The following is an 18,666-nucleotide window of genomic DNA, read 5'->3' as shown; positions in this document are numbered from 1 at the left end:
TAATGTAGTAAAAAAAAAAGTTTGATAGGGTCACAGGTTATACATTTATGAGATTGTTATTCAGTATTTATTTAGTTGTGGTTGAGTAAGTGGTTTTTAAGAGTCTTGAATTCATAAACAGTATTTCTTTTATATTCACAGGTAAAGAATTCCAGATTTTTGGGCCTTTTATGTGAAATGAGTTTTTACATAGTGCGAGATGGACACGAGGAACATCAAAGAGTGATCTGTGCCTTGTGTTATGGTCATGTGTTCTGTTGAGGTTGGTAAGGAGAAGTTTGAGGGGAGGGTTTATATCTGAGTTTAGTGTTCTATGTTTAAGTGTTCTAATGTTTAAGTAGGCACAATAATAAGTATGGATGTTTTGTACGGCGAGTAAGTTTAGAGTTTTGAATATTGGTGGAGTATGCCGCCTGGAGTGGGAATTTATCATTCTGACTGCAGCCTTTTGTTGGGTAATTAATGGTCCGAGATGATTTATTGTTGTTGAGCCCCATGCACAAATTCCATAGGTGAGATAGGAGTAAATGAGCGAGTGATATAGGGCCAGGAGGGCTGACTGTGGAACATAGTACCGTATGTTCAACAGTACACCTACGACCTTTGAGTTTCCTTGGAAATTTATTGTACATGAGTTTGAAATTTGAGCCCATTATCAAGGTGGATTTCTAAGAATTTTCCCTCTGTGAACTTTGTGAGAGGTGAACCGTTTATCATTATGTTAAGAGGAACATCTGCAGTTCTGTTCCCAAAATGAATGTAGTAGGTTTTGTCAATATTGAGAGTAAGTTTGTTAATCATCATCCAGGTAGATATTTTCTGTAATTCAGTATTTACAGTATTGGCTAGTATGACTGGGCTTGGGCGAGAGAAGACGTACGTAGTGTCATCTGCAAATAGTGTGGGTCTTTCACTAATATAAACCATTTCTCTTTCACGAGTGCGTTTGACCTTGTGTTTGATTATAAAACAAATCCGAGACATGTTCTAGGGTGGTTTTCATGGTTTTATTGGCCGTTTCTTAGTATCGATTGATGGAATGGAAAATGATTTATATATACTACCTACCTACTCCCCTCACCCCAAACACAAACACACACAAAGGTGATCAGGCTGGGGAAAGAAGGTGGGGAACTCACAAGAAACGATCAACAGGCGAGTCAGGAGCTCAACACGAGATTCAAGGATGTATTTACAGAAGACATAGGAAGGGCTCTGGGAAGAGAGCACAGAGGGGAACACCAACAGGGAATATACCAACAGGTGTTCGATGACACACACAATCTAGGAGGGGTGCAGAAGGTGCTAAGTGACCCTGATACCTCAAAGGCGAAGGGACCGGACAACATCTCGCCGTCGGTCCTTAGAGAAAGAGCAGAGATGCTGTGTGTGCCACTAACCACAATCAACATCCCTTGAAACTGGGCAAATGTTGTCCATTTTTTAAGAACGGAGACAGAAACGAGGCCCTAAACTACAGACCAGTATCACTGACGTGAGAGTATGCGAAGTCATGAAGAAGATTACCAGGAGGAGAGTGATGCAGTACCTGGAACGGAAGAAGAGTATAAACAACAACCAGCACGGATTCATGGAAGGCAAATCCTGTGTCACAAACCTTCTGGCGTTTTATGATAAAGTAACTTAAGACACGAGAGAGAGGGGTGGGTCGATTGCATTTTTCTGGACTACAGGAAGGCCTTCGACAGTTCCTCACAAGAGATTAGTGCAGAAGCTGGAGGATCAGGCACATATTACAGGAAGGGCACTGCAATGGATCAGAGAATACCTAACGGAGGCAACAACGAGTCATGGTACATGATGAGGTATCACAGTGGGCACCTATGACAAATGGGGTCCCACAGGGGTCAGTCCTAGAACCAGTGCTATTTTTGGTACATGTGAATGACATGATGGAAAGGACAGACTCAGAAGTGTCCCTGTTCGCAGATGATGTAAAGTTAACGAGGAGAATTAAATCAGACGAAGATCAGGTAGGACTACAAAGAGACCTGGGTTGGCTGAACACGTGGTCCAGCAACTGGCTTCTTGAATTCAACCCCACCAAGTGCAAAGTCATGAGGATTGGGGAAGGGCAAAGACGACCACAGACAGAGTATAGGCTAGGTGGCCAAAGACTGCAAACCCCCCCTCAAGGAGAAAGATCTTGGGGCGAGCATAACACCGAGCACGTCTCCGGAGGCACACATCAACCAGGTAACTGCTGCAGCATATGGGCGCCTGGCAAACCTGAGAATAGCGTTCTGATGCCTTAGTAAGGAATCGTTAAGACACTGTACACTGTGTACATCGGGCCCATACTGGAGTATGCAGCACCAGTTTGGAACCTACACCTGGTCAAGCACATCAAGAAATTAGAGAAAGTACAGATTTACAACAAGGTTAGTTCTGGAGCTCAGGGGAATGTCCTACGAAAAAAGGTCGAGGGAAATCGGCCTGACGATACTGGAAGACAGGAGGGTCAGGGGGAGACACGATAACAACATACAAAATACTGCATGGAATAGATAAGGTGGACAGAGACAGGACGTTCCAGAGAGGGGACACAGAAACAAGGGGTCACAATTGGAAGCTGAAGACTCAGATGAGTCACAAGGATGTTTGGAAGTATTTTTTCAGTCAGAGTTGTCAGGAAGTGGAATAGTCCAGCAAGTGATGTAGTGGAGGCAGGAACCATACATAGCTTTAAGATGAGGTATGACAAAGCTCGGGAAGCACAGAGAGGGAGAGAGAGAGAGAGAGAGAGAGAGAGAGAGAGAGAGAGAGAGACAGACAGACAGACAGAGAGGACCTAGTAGCAATCAGTGAAGAGGCAGGGCCAGGAGCCGAGTCTCGACCCCTGTAACCACAATTAGGCGAGTACGTACGTACACGCACACACACTAACTCGCTCACTGTACAGACATTCTCTCGTGTCTATGCCAAAATTTACTGCTCACAGCACATGCGAGTGCTATGATTAAGACAGATCTACATCCGCGCCGCTAATCCCACTGATGTAGATCTACACGAGAGACAATGAAAGTCTTAAGGATGAATGTAAACACTGAGCAGTATTTCATCAAACAGGCACTCCTGTTAGGTAAGCCAGTTGCCAATCAGATTAACCCCTTGATAAGAAAAGACCTTATTCAGTCTTCCACAAATCAGACAAATATGTCTAAACTAAGTGCCTCACAAAATTAAAGCGGCAATCTCTTATTCGAGCTTAAAAGAGTAATCATGCTAACATCCCTAATGTCCATAGGGATACAGCACCAACTTATCGGCAACAGACTGTCCAGTACCTCTTAGTCCTGACTAAATTACAAGACTACCTTCTTGCCAAGATAGTTTTCCAAGCGGCATCGTGCATGCTCGCTTATATTGTTTACGATGGGGTTGTTGGTGGCGATTCCTTGATTCTGTGTAATTCTTAGCACATTGTTAATTAACCCTAGCTATGGCTAGCAATGAGCTCTGCAGCTCTAGAAAAAGTCTACAATTTACCACTTAGGGAGGGAGTGGTAGCACTGAAACATTCTCTGTAAGTGCAGTTATAAATTAAAAAGTTTCTTTTATGCTAATGTTTAAGTTCCTAGCAGACCAGGGTCATAGGTGTACCAATTAATTATTATTATATGATCTTGCTGGTCTGGCACAATCAATGCACGTGCCGGAATATCGGTGATGTACTTGTGCCAACATCAGCAACTACACAAATTCTCGTTACTTCTAGTACATCCTCTAAAATAGCCTCAATATATCACTTACAAATTCCACTAGTAGCACAGAATATCAAATGCACTATCAGTAACCACTATATGATAACAATAGCCTGTTGTTGTTGTTAACCTTTTCAGGGTTTCGGACGTACTAGTACGGTTTACGCACCAGGGTTTTCGACGTAGTAGTACACCTAAATTCTAGCGCCCTCAAATCTAGCGAGAAAGCTGGTAGGCCTACATATGAAAGAATGGGTCTATGTGGTCAGTGTGCGCAGTATAAAAAAAATCCTGGAGCACACAGTGCATAATGAGAAAAAAAAAAAAACTACCGTGTTTTTGGATTAAAACAGCAACTTTGCACTGTATTTTTTTTATGGTATTTATTGTTGTATTCTAGTTTTCCTGGTCTCATTTTATAGAATGGAAGACATTACAGAAATTGAGATGATTTTGACTGGTTTAACCATGAAAATTACCTTGAAATTGAGCTCAAAGTAGCAGAAATGTTCGATTTTTACCGAAGTTCAAAAGTAAACAAATCATGCTGTGTGTCCAATACACGTCAACTGGGGAGTCTAATATTCTTTCACAAGTGTGCTGATATTATTTATACCATTTCTATACTAATGCAGTAGTCTGCATAACAGTATATCTTCTATTTTTTTTTTTTTTTTTTTTTTTTTTTTTTTTTTTTTTTTTTTTTTTTTTTTTTTTTTTTTTTTGAGAATAAAAATTCCAAGTGGAAAGCAAAAGAAATGTAAGAGGGGCATGGGGATGTGACTAATGAACAGAGGAAATGTTATTTTAGTGCCAGGAATGTCTTTCTTGTTTATTCTGGATCCTATTCGGAAATTGGCTCTTTTGAAATTTGTGTGAAATTGGCAAAATTGCTAAATTCTGACCACTGTACATTGTACATTGCAGAGTCACTTGTTTGCACAGAACTGCTTAATGCCTCAAATGACGTAGTGCAAGTTTTAGCAGTAAAGGTCGAGAACCAAAACCTAGTCATTGTGGTAGTCTACAAGCCTCCGGATGCAACATCCCAGCAATTCCAGGAACAGCTGTTAAAAATTGACCACTGTCTGGAAAATCTTCCAGCTCCTGCACCCAACATCTTGCTCCTGGGGGATTTCAACTTAAGGCACCTAAAATGGAGGAATATAGCAAATAATATTGTTGCAGTAATAACACCAGGAGGCAGCTCTGATGAAAACTCACACTCACACGAGCTTTTAAATCTCTGCACAAAATTCAATTTAAACCAGCAAATAATAGAGCCTACTAGACTGGAGAATACACTAGACCTCATATTCACTAACAATGATGATCTGATAAGAAATGTCACCATATCAAAAACAATATACTCAGATCACAACATAATTGAGGTTCAGACATGTATGCGAGGAGCCCCAGACCGACAAAATGAGACTAGTCACGAGGGAGCATTCACCAAATTCAACTTCAATAACAAAAACATAAAGTGGGACCAAGTAAACCAAGTCCTAACCGATATAAGCTGGGAAGATATACTAAGCAACACAGACCCAAACTTATGCCTAGAACAGATTAACTCGGTGGCACTCGATGTATGCACAAGGCTTATTCCTCTAAGAAAAAGGAGGAGTAGATGTAAAATAGAAAGAGACAGGCGCTCCCTTTACAGGCGACGGAAAAGAATAACAGAGCGGCTAAAAGAGGTCAATATATCTGAAATGCGCAGGGAGACACTGGTCAGAGAAATAGCAAGCATCGAACTTAAGCTAAAAGAATCCTTTAGGAGTCAGGAATCGCGGGAAGAACTAAAAGCTATAAATGAAATCGAAAGAAACCCAAAGTATTTCTTCTCCTATGCCAAATCAAAATCGAGAACAACGCCCAGTATTGGGCCCCTACTTAAACAAGATGGGCCCTACACAGATGACAGCAAGGAAATGAGTGAGCTACTCAAGTCCCAATATGACTCAGTTTTTAGCAAGCCGCTAACCAGACTGAGAGTCGAAGATCAAAATTAATTTTTTATGAGAGAGCCACAAAATTTGATTAACACAAGCCTATCCAATGTTATCCTGACGCCAAATGACTTCGAACAGGCGATAAATGACATGCCCATGCACTCTGCCCCAGGGCCAGACTCATGGAACTCTGTGTTCATCAAGAACTGCAAGAAGCCCCTATCACGAGCCTTTTCCATCCTATGGAGAGGGAGCATGGACACGGGGGTCGTCCCTCAGTTACTAAAAACAGACATAGCCCCACTCCACAAAGGGGGCAGTAAAGCAACAGCAAAGAACTACAGACCAATAGCACTAACATCCCATATCATAAAAATCTTTGAAAGGGTCCTAAGAAGCAAGATCACCACCCATCTAGAAACCCATCAGTTACACAACCCAGGGCAACATGGGTTTAGAACAGGTCGCTCCTGTCTGTCTCAACTACTGGATCACTACGACAAGGTCCTAAATGCACTAGAAGACAAAAAGAATGCAGATGTAATATATACAGACTTTGCAAAAGCCTTCGACAAGTGTGACCATGGCGTAATAGCGCACAAAATGCGCGCTAAAGGAATAACAGGAAAAGTCGGTCGATGGATCTATAATTTCCTCACTAACAGAACACAGAGAGTAGTCGTCAACAGAGTAAAGTCCGAGGCAGCTACAGTGAAAAGCTCTGTTCCACAAGGCACAGTACTAGCTCCCATCTTGTTCCTCATCCTCATATCCGACATAGACAAGGATGTCAGCCACAGCACCGTGTCTTCCTTTGCAGATGACACCCGAATCTGCATGACAGTGTCTTCCATTGCAGACACTGCAAGGCTCCAGGCGGACATCAACCAAATCTTTCAGTGGGCTGCAGAAAACAATATGAAGTTCAACGATGAGAAATTTCAATTACTCAGATATGGTAAACATGAGGAAATTAAATCTTCATCAGAGTACAAAACAAATTCTGGCCACAAAATAGAGCGAAACACCAACGTTAAAGACCTGGGAGTGATTATGTCGGAGGATCTCACCTTCAAGGACCATAACATTGTATCAATCGCATCTGCTAGAAAAATGACAGGATGGATAATGAGAACCTTCAAAACTAGGGAGGCCAAGCCCATGATGACACTCTTCAGGTCACTTGTTCTATCTAGGCTGGAATATTGCTGCACTCTAACAGCACCTTTCAAGGCAGGTGAAATTGCCGACCTAGAAAATGTACAGAGAACTTTCACGGCGCGCATAACGGAGATAAAACACCTCAATTACTGGGAGCGCTCGAGGTTTCTAAACCTGTATTCCCTGGAACGCAGGAGGGAGAGATACATGATTATATACACCTGGAAAATCCTAGAGGGACTAGTACCGAACTTGCACACGAAAATCACTCACTACGAAAGCAAAAGACTTGGCAGACGATGCACCATCCCCCCAATGAAAAGCAGGGGTGTCACTAGCACGTTAAGAGACCATACAATAAGTGTCAGGGGCCCGAGACTGTTCAACTGCCTCCCAGCACACATAAGGGGGATTACCAACAGACCCCTGGCAGTCTTCAAGCTGGCACTGGACAAGCACCTAAAGTCAGTTCCTGATCAGCCGGGCTGTGGCTCGTACGTTGGTTTGCGTGCAGCCAGCAGCAACAGCCTGGTTGATCAGGCTCTGATCCACCAGGAGGCCTGGTCACAGACCGGGCCGCGGGGGCGTTGACCCCCGAAACTCTCTCCAGGTAAACTCCAGGTAAACTGTATTGGATAGTTGAAATCGGTAAATGAGTAGTTTCTTGTACCCATTCAATAGAAAAAATGGAGTTCTAGCGAAATAGTTATATTTTTGTCGACTAGTACACTGGAATTGGCCGAAAATAGGGCTCAAAGTGGGCAAAATCGCCGATGTGTAAACATCGAGACCGCTCACTTCGCGAGAGCATAATTGCACAAGTTTTCCATCAAATTTCATACTTTTGGTGTCATTATGATCAGGAAAAGATTCTCTTATCCTTTCATAAGAAAAAATAATTTTTTTTTTTTGAAATTTGGGCAACCCTGAGAAAGTCTGGTAGAGGGCCTGTCGACCCTGAAAGGGTTAATGAAGTGTAAAAAAAATAAATGTATTTGAATTCCAGATAAGGATTAGTTTAAATCAAATTTAGGAATAGTAAAAGTTAAGGTAAAGTTTGAATTTACTGTCTAAGTATACATAATTTAAGCAACAATATTAAACTGAAATTTCACAGAATCATGGTTACCCTTCTATGTCATCTCTCCAATAAATATCAGACTAGTGTTCCACACCAGAAAGAAATACCCATCAATATCTACAGGAAGGCAGCAAAAGCTTTATCTCAGCCATTTCAGTACAGTGGACCCCTGGTTATTGTAATTAATCCATTTCAGAGTGACTAAAACCGAATTTGATGATACCCGAATTCATTTTCCCCATAAGAAATAGTAATGTAAATTCAATTAATCTGTTCCAGACACCCAAAAGTATTAAAAAAAATAATTTTTTTACATGAAATATACATTTACGTACAATGAAAATAACGAGACATGAAGAATAAACAATAACAACATGACACTTACCTTTACTGAACACTTGTTGATGTATGGAAGATGGGAGAGGATAGTGTTACTATTGTTCGGAAGGGTAATTCGCTTCCATAAAAACTTCAGGTACCAAGTTCTTTTCTGGAGTTACTTCCCTTCTTTGGTTTTTTTTTTAATGCCACTAGGACCAGCTTTAGAGTCACTGGACCCCTGTCGCTCAAAAAATCGTTCCAGAGAGCTCTGTTTCTGGCGTTTCTTTAAAATTTCCCTAAAATGGGACACGAGACTGTCATTGTACATGTTGCCAACACGGCCTGCACAAGCTTTGTCAAGGTAACATTCATCCATAAATGTTTGCACCTCACTCCACTTTGCACAAATGTCCTTAACCCTTTGACTGTCACAAGCCCCTTTCTTAAACTGTCAGTCTACATCGCAAAATTTTTTGAAAAAAATATTACGAAAGGAAGAATCTTTTCCCGATGGTAATGACACCAAAAGTACGAAATTTGGTCGAAAACTCACGGAATTACCCTCCCTCAAAAGTTAGCAGTCTCGGCAACATATATGCATCAGTGATTTCGCAGACTTTGAGCCTTGTTTATGGCCAATTCCACTGTTCCAGTTGACCAAACCCAACTATTTCTTTAGAACTCCATTTTTTTCTATCAATCGAGTACAAGAAACTGCCCATTTACCGATTTGAACTACCCAATAAAGTAGTCAGAAATTGGCAATTTGGCCAATTTCACACAAATTAAAAAAAGATGCCAATTTCAAAATAGGGTCCAGAATAAACAATGTAGACATTCTTGGCACTAAAATAACATCCTCTGTTCATAAGTCACATCTATAGGCCCCTCCTATATTACTACTGCTTTCAATTTTGATTTTTTATTCATACAAAAAATACAAAATTTACTGTTTATGCAGACTACTACATTACTGTAAAAATGGTATAAATAATATCAGTGCACTAGTGAAAGAATATTAGACTCCCCAGTTGACGTGTATTGGACGTGTGGTGTCATTTGCTTACTCTTGAACATTGGTAAAAATCTAACATTTCCGCTACTTTGAGCTCAATTTCAAAGTAGTTTTCATCGTGAAACTAATCAAAATCATCTCTATTTCTGCAATATGTTTTCCATTTTATCACGCGAGACCATGAAAACGAGAATACAACGATAAATACTACATGAAAATACACCTCAAAATCAGCATTTTAATCCAAAAAACAATGGTCAGTTTTTTTTTTCTCATGCACTGCGTGCTGCAGAGTTTTTTTTTTGTGGTGCACACTGATCACACTGACCCATTCTCTCACATGTGGGCCCACCAGCTTTCTCCTGCTCGATTTGAAGCCGCTAGAATTATTGAGTATTCATATGTTCGAAACACTGGCTCGTAAGACGTATACATACGACCAAAACAGTCGAAGGGTTAATCTTTGAAGAAGGCACCTTCTTCCATCTCTTCCTCGTCCTCTGAAGCAATTTCCTGAGCTGTGGTCTGTTGCTATTGCAGATGAAGGCCTTGCAGCTCTTCAGTGGTTAGCTCGTCCCTGTTGTCCTCCACCAATTCTTCCACATCCTTGCCACTCACCTCCACCCTCATGGAATTCTCCAATGCCACAATACTTTCCACAACTGCCATAGGCTTGTCAGGCTGAGCCCCAAACCTTTCAAAATTCCTCTTGGACACATTCTGGCCACAATTTTCTCCAAGTAGATTTCAAAGTACTGAAAGTCACTCCATCCTAAGGGTTACGCAATAGAGGATACTGAAGTGATCTTTCCAGGAGTCTCTTAGGGTCAATTCAGTGTCCGAGGCTATGTCAAAGCACCTATGAAACATTGCTTTGGTGTAGAGTTTTTTGAAGTTTGAAATGACCTGCTGGTCCATGGGCTGGAGGAAAGGAGTGGTATTAGGGGGAAAGAACTTCACTGTGATGAACTGAAACTCCTCCACAATTTGGTCATCCAAGTCTGGAGGATGAGCAGGAGCATTGTCCAGTACGAGGAGGCACCTTCAGCTTATTTTCCAAGAGGTATTTCTTCACACTCAGGCTAAACACTTCATTGAACCAATCGAGGAAAATTTCCCTCGTGACCCATGCTTTACTGTTTGCCTTCCACATCACACAATTTAATCTTGACACTTTCTTGAACACTGGAATTTTCATAGCGATACACCAGTAAAGGCGGCACTTCGAAATTTCCACTAGCATTACTACAGAATATGAAAGTTAGCCTGTCTTATAGGTTTGTGTCCTGGGAGGGCCTTTTCCTCCTGCATGATATAGGTCCTCTTTGGCATTTTCTTCCAAAAGAGGCCCGTTTCCTCACAACTGAACACTTGTTGGGGTTTGAATTGTTCAGCCTCTATGTACCCCTTGAATTCCTGAACATTTTTCAGCTGCATATTTATCAGAACTTGCAGCCTTGCCATGCCTTACCACACTATGCCACTATACTTCTTAAATCTCTCACACTAGCCTTCGCTGGCCTTAAATTCACTAACATCAGCACTAGTTCCAGGCATTTTCTTTACGTTCACTCGCATAGCGCTCTGAAAGTACTGTTATTTTACATTTGAAGGCATGTAAAAATAAAACGTAGATCTACGTTCAGAGTGCTACTCGAGTGAATGTAGATCTACGTTTAAGACAGTTTAAGAGTTAACAAGACCTACGATAACCTGTACAAAAAAGTAGCGATTAAAGAGAAGTGAATAATTACTGAACATCTAATCTACCATTATGTGCTTACTCCTTGTCAACTTGGTTCAAGACTTTAAAAAATAAAACACTAATGATGCAATCAAAAATGCTTGACAGTTTATGCAACATTTGAAAAAACAAGTATTGAACAGGGCTTTTTATTGATTTGTGTAATGCTTTTGATGTGGCTGACCATAATATTCTTCATAAACTTAACAATGAACTCAAAGAGCACCCCTACATATTTCGTTCTTCAAATACATGTGCATACAACTGAACAGTCACTAATAATACTTCTTGAACTATACATCTTACCAATTAAGTTACATTTTTCCCAAGGTAGCATCCTGGACCCCCTTCTTGTTCTCCTTTATATCAGTAACTAACAGATAGCCACCCAGCTGCTAGACTCCTCAGCTCGCCCATGAAGGACCTGGGATCAATCCCAGCACAGGTGAAATGTTGGGCATGTTTCCTTGAACCTGATGCCCCTGTTCACTTAAAGTAGGTACCTGGGTGTTAGTTCACTGTTGAGAGTCAACCTAGGGGATAAGATTAAAGGACCCCAAAATATAAACAGTCCCTGATGACACTGATGTCATTGGGTTATCCTGGGTGGCTAACCTTTCAGATTAAAAATCCAAACAATCTTAATCAACCAATATTCTCTGCTGATGACACTATAGTCATTGATAAACTAAAAACAAAAGATAATAAATAAACTGGCACTTAATGTAGAAAAGACATTCTATACAACTTTTGGGAATAAATCATGTCCAAAATTAGATAGCACAATAAATGAATTAAAAATAAAGAACAAATGGGAAAATCTGTATGCATTTGTAGACAAATTAAAATTTAATCCTCATATTCAGCTTTCGAAAATTCATTATGTTCTTCAATCTACACTACTAACATTTCTCCCATTTACCCTACCTCACTTAAGGAATTTGTGTCTGAGGTTCTACCTCAGATATTTCCTCAATCCAATTATTAATACAATCATCACAAAACCAAATTTTAGGTAACACCTAGACCTTGACTCAAGGCCCTATATTTTTTTTTTTTTATGTTAATACCACACATACTTCTGTTCGCTTCATGTCTTTAAACACTGAAATGCTGACATTGTAATAATCTATATAGAAACATTGCCACAATAAAGGCATAATTTGCATATGCCTTTTCTTTGATACTCCTGGCAAACCACTTCTGTATCTTCATACACTAGCCAGGTGCCTCGTGACTCAGTTGGTAGCTGTCTCAACTTGCAGACTGAGGGACCTAGGTTAAATCCCCAACAAGTGGAAACACTGAGCATGTTTCCCTATACCCAATGGAAGCAAGTCATTTGTCTAACTTTTTTGGGTTATGCTAAGTTCTCTACACACATGCCACTATGCATGATAATCTATATAACTATTTGTGCATACCTGAATAAACTTACTGTTTACCTAGAAGTAGATACATGGGTGTTTGGTAACTGGTGTGAGCCACATCCTGAGGGAAAGAATTAAAGGACCCCAGTGAAAGTAAAATGATCCTTGATGACATCCTGAATATTGAGTAATCCTGGGTTATTAATCCTCCTGGAGTTTACCTGGAGAGAGTTCCGGAGGTCAACGCCCCCGCGGCCCGGTCTGTGACCAGGCCTCATGGTGGATCAGAGCCTGATCAACCAGGCTGTTACTGTTGGCTGCGCACAAACCAACATGACAAATTCTCTCTAGTGTCTGGGGCCCAAGACTGTTCAACGGCCAACAGACTCCTGATTGTCTTCAATAAGGCGCTGGACAGGCACCTGAAGTCAGTACCTGACCAAGCGGGCTGTGGTTCATATGCGAGTTTGTGTGCAGCCAGCAGTAACAGCCTGGTTGATCAAACCATGCTCCACCATGAGGCCTGGTCTCAGATCGAGCCGTGGGGGCGTTGACCCCCAAAACCCTCTCCAAATAAACTCCAGGTAGGACAATTTCAACATGATAATTCATACTAAAGTCAATGGAAATTTATCTATCTAATATTTAGCTAAGTGATGCGTTATTTTTTGTACGACTCTTTACCATCAATATTGTAAAGTTGAGGATGGAAAACAACCAGACTGGATTCAAGGAAGAGTAGTACTAAAGTCCCTGGATCAAGAACCTTCAAAAATATCAAGGCAATCCCCTTTTGAAGGGACAGAAATAAGAGATAATAACTAAATGTTGCACCTCGGCGGATTTCGGTCAACAAAAGTTTTTAACTAATAATACTTACTGGGTTTTACACTAGATCTTATTATATTGTGTAAATGTAAAGATTACACAACTAAATAAAACCTACACACAAATAACACGAATATAACAGAAACTTATGACAACATTTTGGTCCAATATGAATCATTTACATGTCAACCTAAATAACGTAACCTAACTTAACCTTGCTCAGCCATCAAGCTTTTTCTTACATCCGCTGCGTCTTTGTTTACTTGGCTGTGATTGGCCAGCCAGCAGTACTAGACCTTGTCTGCCCTGCTGCCCCAGGGACGGGGAGGCCCAAACATGCAGTTTTCGCTAATATCTCCAAGAATATCTATATACCCAAGAAATAACTAATATATTGTGTAGATCCCACGTATAAAAAATGTCTTATTTCCATCTTGTATCATTCCAATATAATAGAAACAAAGGGAACAAATTCTCACAGCCTGAAAAAGTTGACCTCACCATCTAAGTCCAGGGTAGAGCCCGTCGTTCATTTAATTAATTAAAATAAAGAAATATTTCACTGCGGCGACCACCATCATAGTTTGAACTATCAGCTGATGGAAGTATCTGCTATTTATCTACTTGCTACTCAAAACTTAAAATTTTATTTTATTCCAGAAACCACCACAAATTAAAATAATACAATTTAACTTCACTAAAAAAATTTATTAACAAATCTCATGTATATACACTAAAGACAAAAAAATATATTATAAATAGCTCTTAGATATATAAGATAAGATAAGATTTCGTTCGGATTTTTAACCCCGGAGGGTTAGCCACCCAGGATAACCCAAGAAAGTCAGTGCGTCATCGAGGACTGTCTAACTTATTTCCATTGGGGTCCTTAATCTTGTCCCCCAGGATGCGACCCACACCAGTCGACTAACACCCAGGTACCTATTTGCTGCTAGGTGAACAGGACAACAGGTGTAAGGAAACGTGTCGAAATGTTTTCCACCCGCCGGGAATCGAACCCGGGACCTCCGTGTGTGAAGCGGGAGCTTTAGCCACCAGGCCACTAATATATATATATATATATATATATATATATATATATATATATGTATATATATATATATATATGTATATATATATATATATATATGTATATATATATATATATATGTATATATATATATATATATGTATATACCTGGACCTGGAGTTTACCTGGAGAGAGTTCCGGGGGTCAACGCCCCCGCGGCCCGGTCTGAGACCAGGCCTCCTGGTGGATCAGAGCCTGATCAACCAGGCTGTTGCTGCTGGCTGCACGCAAACCAACATACGAGCCACAGCCCGGCTGATCCGGAACTGATATAGATATATATAGATAGATAGATAGATAGAGATATATATATATATATATATATATATATATATATATATATATATATATATATATATATATATATATATATATATTATATATATATATATATATATTATATATATTATTTTAGAATGAGTCCTGTGCAACATTTGGGTATTTTTATCGTGGGAATGTTTCAGCAGTCACTAGCTTTATCAGTAAGTCACGTACACTGTACAATAGGATCTTCTAGTTACTAGTAGAAGTACACTAGTCCAAAGTGCAATTTTTTTTTTTTACCATTTCATACCAAAAATTTAGGTACGAGCACTGGTGTCGAACCTTGGTCCTGAGATTACTAGGTGGTCTGGTGGCTAAAAGCTCCCGCTTCACACACGGAGGGCCCGGGTTCGATTCCCGGCGGGTGGAAACATTTCGACACGTTTCCTTACACCTGTTGTCCTGTTCACCTAGCAGCAAATAGGTACCTGGGTGTTAGTCGACTGGTGTGGGTCGCATCCTGGGGGACAAGATTAAGGACCCCAATGGAAATAAGTTAGACAGTCTTCGATGACGCACTGACTTTCTTGGGTTATCCTGGGTGGCTAACCCTCCGGGGTTAAAAATCCGAATGAAATCTTATCTTATCCACCACTTTACCACTGAGCTACGGGACGTTAACCTTTCTACATCATTAGCTGCCATTTGCAACGTTACTCTTGAATATGATGTTATACAATATTAACATGTTGATAAGCAATTATTCCGAAACGTTTCACCTACACGGTTAAGCTTCTTCAGTCGAATACAAAGGCGGCAGCAAAAGTAGAGATGTAAAGAGTAGTTTTGAGGTGTCAGTCCTCCAGGCAGGTATCTCACCTTCCTTTGATCTATTACCTGGCATTCCCAGAGGCACTGTATATGGCCCCTACGGCTTTAGTTCTCACCTCATGAATGTAATAATAGCGCTCACTCGGTTGCTTCACTTCATCAAGGGAAGGTACCTTGATGCTGGTCACTGGCTTCCCATCCCTTCCTTGGATCAAACCTGATGATCTCCCAGTCTTCAGGTGAGGTATGACTCCCTCCCCCATACAAGTTTATCACTTTCCCATGATAATGACATGATGTTGCTTCACCTGACTTCATTCAGATTATTAACCTGGATACTAATAATCCTGGACTCCTGAAGGAAGAATCCTACACGCTGGTAAGCTCTTAAACTAAGGAATCCGACCCCTTTTTTTTTCCAAATCTTGAGTCGAGTCTGCTTTCCATTACCCCAGGTGCTGTATGACCCCCTACGGGTTTAGCGCTTCCCGTGAATATAATAGTAACCCATAACCAAGGCAACGTTCACGGTGCCTCCCCAGGTCTTCCTCAGTTACCACACACCAGCCTAGTAACTCCTGAGTTACTAACTACATACGTATATTACTAGATAATTGGGGCAACAGATAATTAGATATTTGCCCACATAAATTTTATTTTCAGAATATAGATCCTCGTTTCAAAATGGGTTGACATTATATACTTGTATAATCTAAGTTATAGTATTTGAATCCTAGGTTAAGTATAATAAAATTGTCTGAAGGCAAGATTATTAACTGTACCAACTTAATAAATAGTATCAGATGACTGTTCCTTCAGAATACCGTAAAATGCCACTACACTAGTTAACAGGACGAGTTTTGATCAAATAAATGGAAGTGTATCTGACCTTCAGTGTACAGCAGAGTTATGGCACACGTTAACTGATCCTGGTGTATCACGTCCCAACCCGAGTCTTCTACTGGTGAAGGGGCACGTGGAGGCCTCATATATATAAACAGTACACCGCCTGCGCATGCGCTGCAATGTTGTAGCGCATGTGTCGTACAACCAGTTTCCGGTACCTTAGTGGTACGTGATTCATACAGAGTACACTAGCAGCCTACTACGATGCGATTTATCCTTTACATTATAAAACTTTGTCACGTGATTAGCATCATTTGGTCAACTGGATAAAGGGATGAATACTTTGTCCTGTTCCCACAGGGCTGGATACTGTGACGCAGGATGGAATCCTGGCAAGCCGCAGTTCTGTTAATGATTCAAAAGTGGATAAAAAGGATTCAATGAAAAATATTTGAATTTCTTCTTGAAGCAATTCGAATATTCCACTTCAACTACCACCCAATCTTTTATCTGAAGAGGGTTTCGGGGGTCAACGCCCCCGCAGCTCGGGCTGAGACCAGGCTTTGTGGTAGATCATGGTCTGATCAATCAGGCTGCTATTGCTGGCCTCACGCAAACTGACGTACGAACCACAGTCCTGTTCGTCAGGTACCAACTTTATGTGCCTGTCCAGTGCCTTCTTCAAGACAGCCAGGGGTCTATTGGTAATCCCCTTTATGCATGCTGGGAGGCACTTGAACAGTCTTGGGCCCCTGGCACTTACTGTGTTTCTCTCAGTGTACTCGTGGTGCTCCTGCTTTTCATTGGGGGAATGTTGCATCTCCTGTCCAGTTTTTGGTACTAATCCCTCTAGGATTTTCCAAATGTATATTATCATGTATCTCTCCTGCATTCCAGGAAATACAAATCAAGGGATTTCAATCGTTCTCAGTAACTTAGGTGCCTTATTGTACTTATGTGTGCCGTGAAAGTTCTTTGTACACTCTCCAGGTCAGCAATGTCGCCAGCCTTGAAGGGGGCAGTTAGTGTACAGTAGTATTCCAGCCTAGAGAGAACAATCAATTTGAAGATAATCATCATGGGCTTGGCATCCCTAGTTTTGAAGGTTCTTATTATTCATCCTATCATTTTCCTAGCATATACGGTAGATACATTGTTGTGGTCTTTGAAGGCGACATCCTCTGACATTATCACTCACAGGTCCTTCACTTTACTTTTTCGTTCTATTGTATGGTTAGAATTTGTGATATACCCTGATACAGTTTTAATTTCGTCAAGTTTTCCATATCTGAGTAGTTGAAATTTATCTTCGTTGAAATTCATATTGTTTTGAGTGGCCCATTTAAAGATTTGGTTATTGTCCGCTTGGAGTCTCGTGGTGTTTTCCATGGAGGTCACTGTCATGGCAATTCGGGTGTCATCCGCAAAGGAAGACACAAAGCTATGACTTACATCTCTGTCTATGTCAGATATGAGGATGAGGAATAGGATGGGAGCGAGTACTGTGCCTTGTGGATCACAGTTTTTCACTGTAGTTGCAGAATTGAGACACTTATGCAACATATGAGAATCTTTATTGGAGAAACGTTTCGCCACACAGTGGCTTCATCATATGATGAAGCCACTGTGTGGCGAAACGTTTCTTCAAACAAGATTTCCATATGTTGCATAAGTGTCTTAATTCTTCAACTTGTCGGTTTTCAAAACTATTCATCACACTGCAGTTGCCTCAGACTTTGTTTACTATTAGTCTTTGTGTTCTGTTTGTCAGGAAGTTATAGATCCATCTACCCACTTTTCCCGTTATTCCTTTATCACGAATTTTGTGTGCTATTACAGTCTGTGGCCACACTTGTCGAAGACTTTTCCAAAGTCTGTGTATACTATATCTGCATTTGGTTATCCTCTATAGCATCCCGGACCTTGTCATAGTGGTCCAGTAGCTGGGACAGGCAGGAGCAACCTGTTCTAAACCCGTGTTGCTCTGGTTTGTGTAACTGATGGGTATTTAGGTAGTTGGTGATCTTGCTTCTTAGAACCGTTTCAAAGGTTTTTATGATATGGGATGTTAGTGCTATCGGCCTGTAGTTTTTTGCAATTGATTTACTGCCACCTTTGTAGAGTGGGGCTGTCTGTTGTTTTTAGTGAGTGTGGGATGACCCCTGTGTCCATGCTCCCTCTCTATGGAATGTTGAAGGCACGTGGCAGGGGCTTCTTGCAGTTCTTGATGAACACGAAGTTCCATGAGTCTGGGCCTGGGGCAAAGTGCATAGGTATGCCATTTATTGCCTTTTCAAATTCTTGTTGTGTTAGGAAAACATCAGAGATTTTTGAGATGACCAAATTTTGGGTCTCGTTCATAAAGAATTCATTTGGATTGTCGACCCTTACTCTGGGCAGCGGCTTGCTGAACACTGAGTCGTACTGGGACT

The 18,666-nt window shown here is 40.8% G+C and overlaps 1 protein-coding gene across 5 annotated transcripts in view; it reads right to left on the bottom strand.

Annotated features, from left to right (window-relative positions):
- Positions 1-16,351, bottom strand: part of LOC128695082 (pyroglutamyl-peptidase 1-like protein) — a 69,506-nt gene extending 53,155 nt beyond the window's left edge. Inside the window, exons 1-2 of one of the 5 annotated variants that reach the window (XM_053785476.2) lie at positions 16,278-16,338; positions 12,430-12,496 (exon numbers count right to left, since the gene is read on the bottom strand). Coding sequence is in view for 2 of the 5 variants with exons in the window: in XM_053785473.2 (XP_053641448.1) it covers positions 13,683-13,707 (25 nt within the window). In the remaining 3 variants the exon portion in view is untranslated. Of the gene's footprint in view, positions 1-12,429; positions 12,497-13,682; positions 13,820-16,277 lie in introns of those variants that run through there. The other 4 variants (XM_053785474.2, XM_053785475.2, XM_053785477.2 and 1 more) reach the window with 4 other exon arrangements.
- Between the last annotated feature and the right edge of the window lie 2,315 nt (positions 16,352-18,666).

Source organism: Cherax quadricarinatus, chromosome 35 (genome assembly GCF_038502225.1).
Source record: "Cherax quadricarinatus isolate ZL_2023a chromosome 35, ASM3850222v1, whole genome shotgun sequence".
Classification (NCBI taxonomy): Eukaryota; Metazoa; Arthropoda; class Malacostraca; order Decapoda; family Parastacidae; genus Cherax; species Cherax quadricarinatus.
Note: the sequence above shows the minus strand (reverse complement) of the source record. Positions and strands in the feature narration are given on the sequence as shown.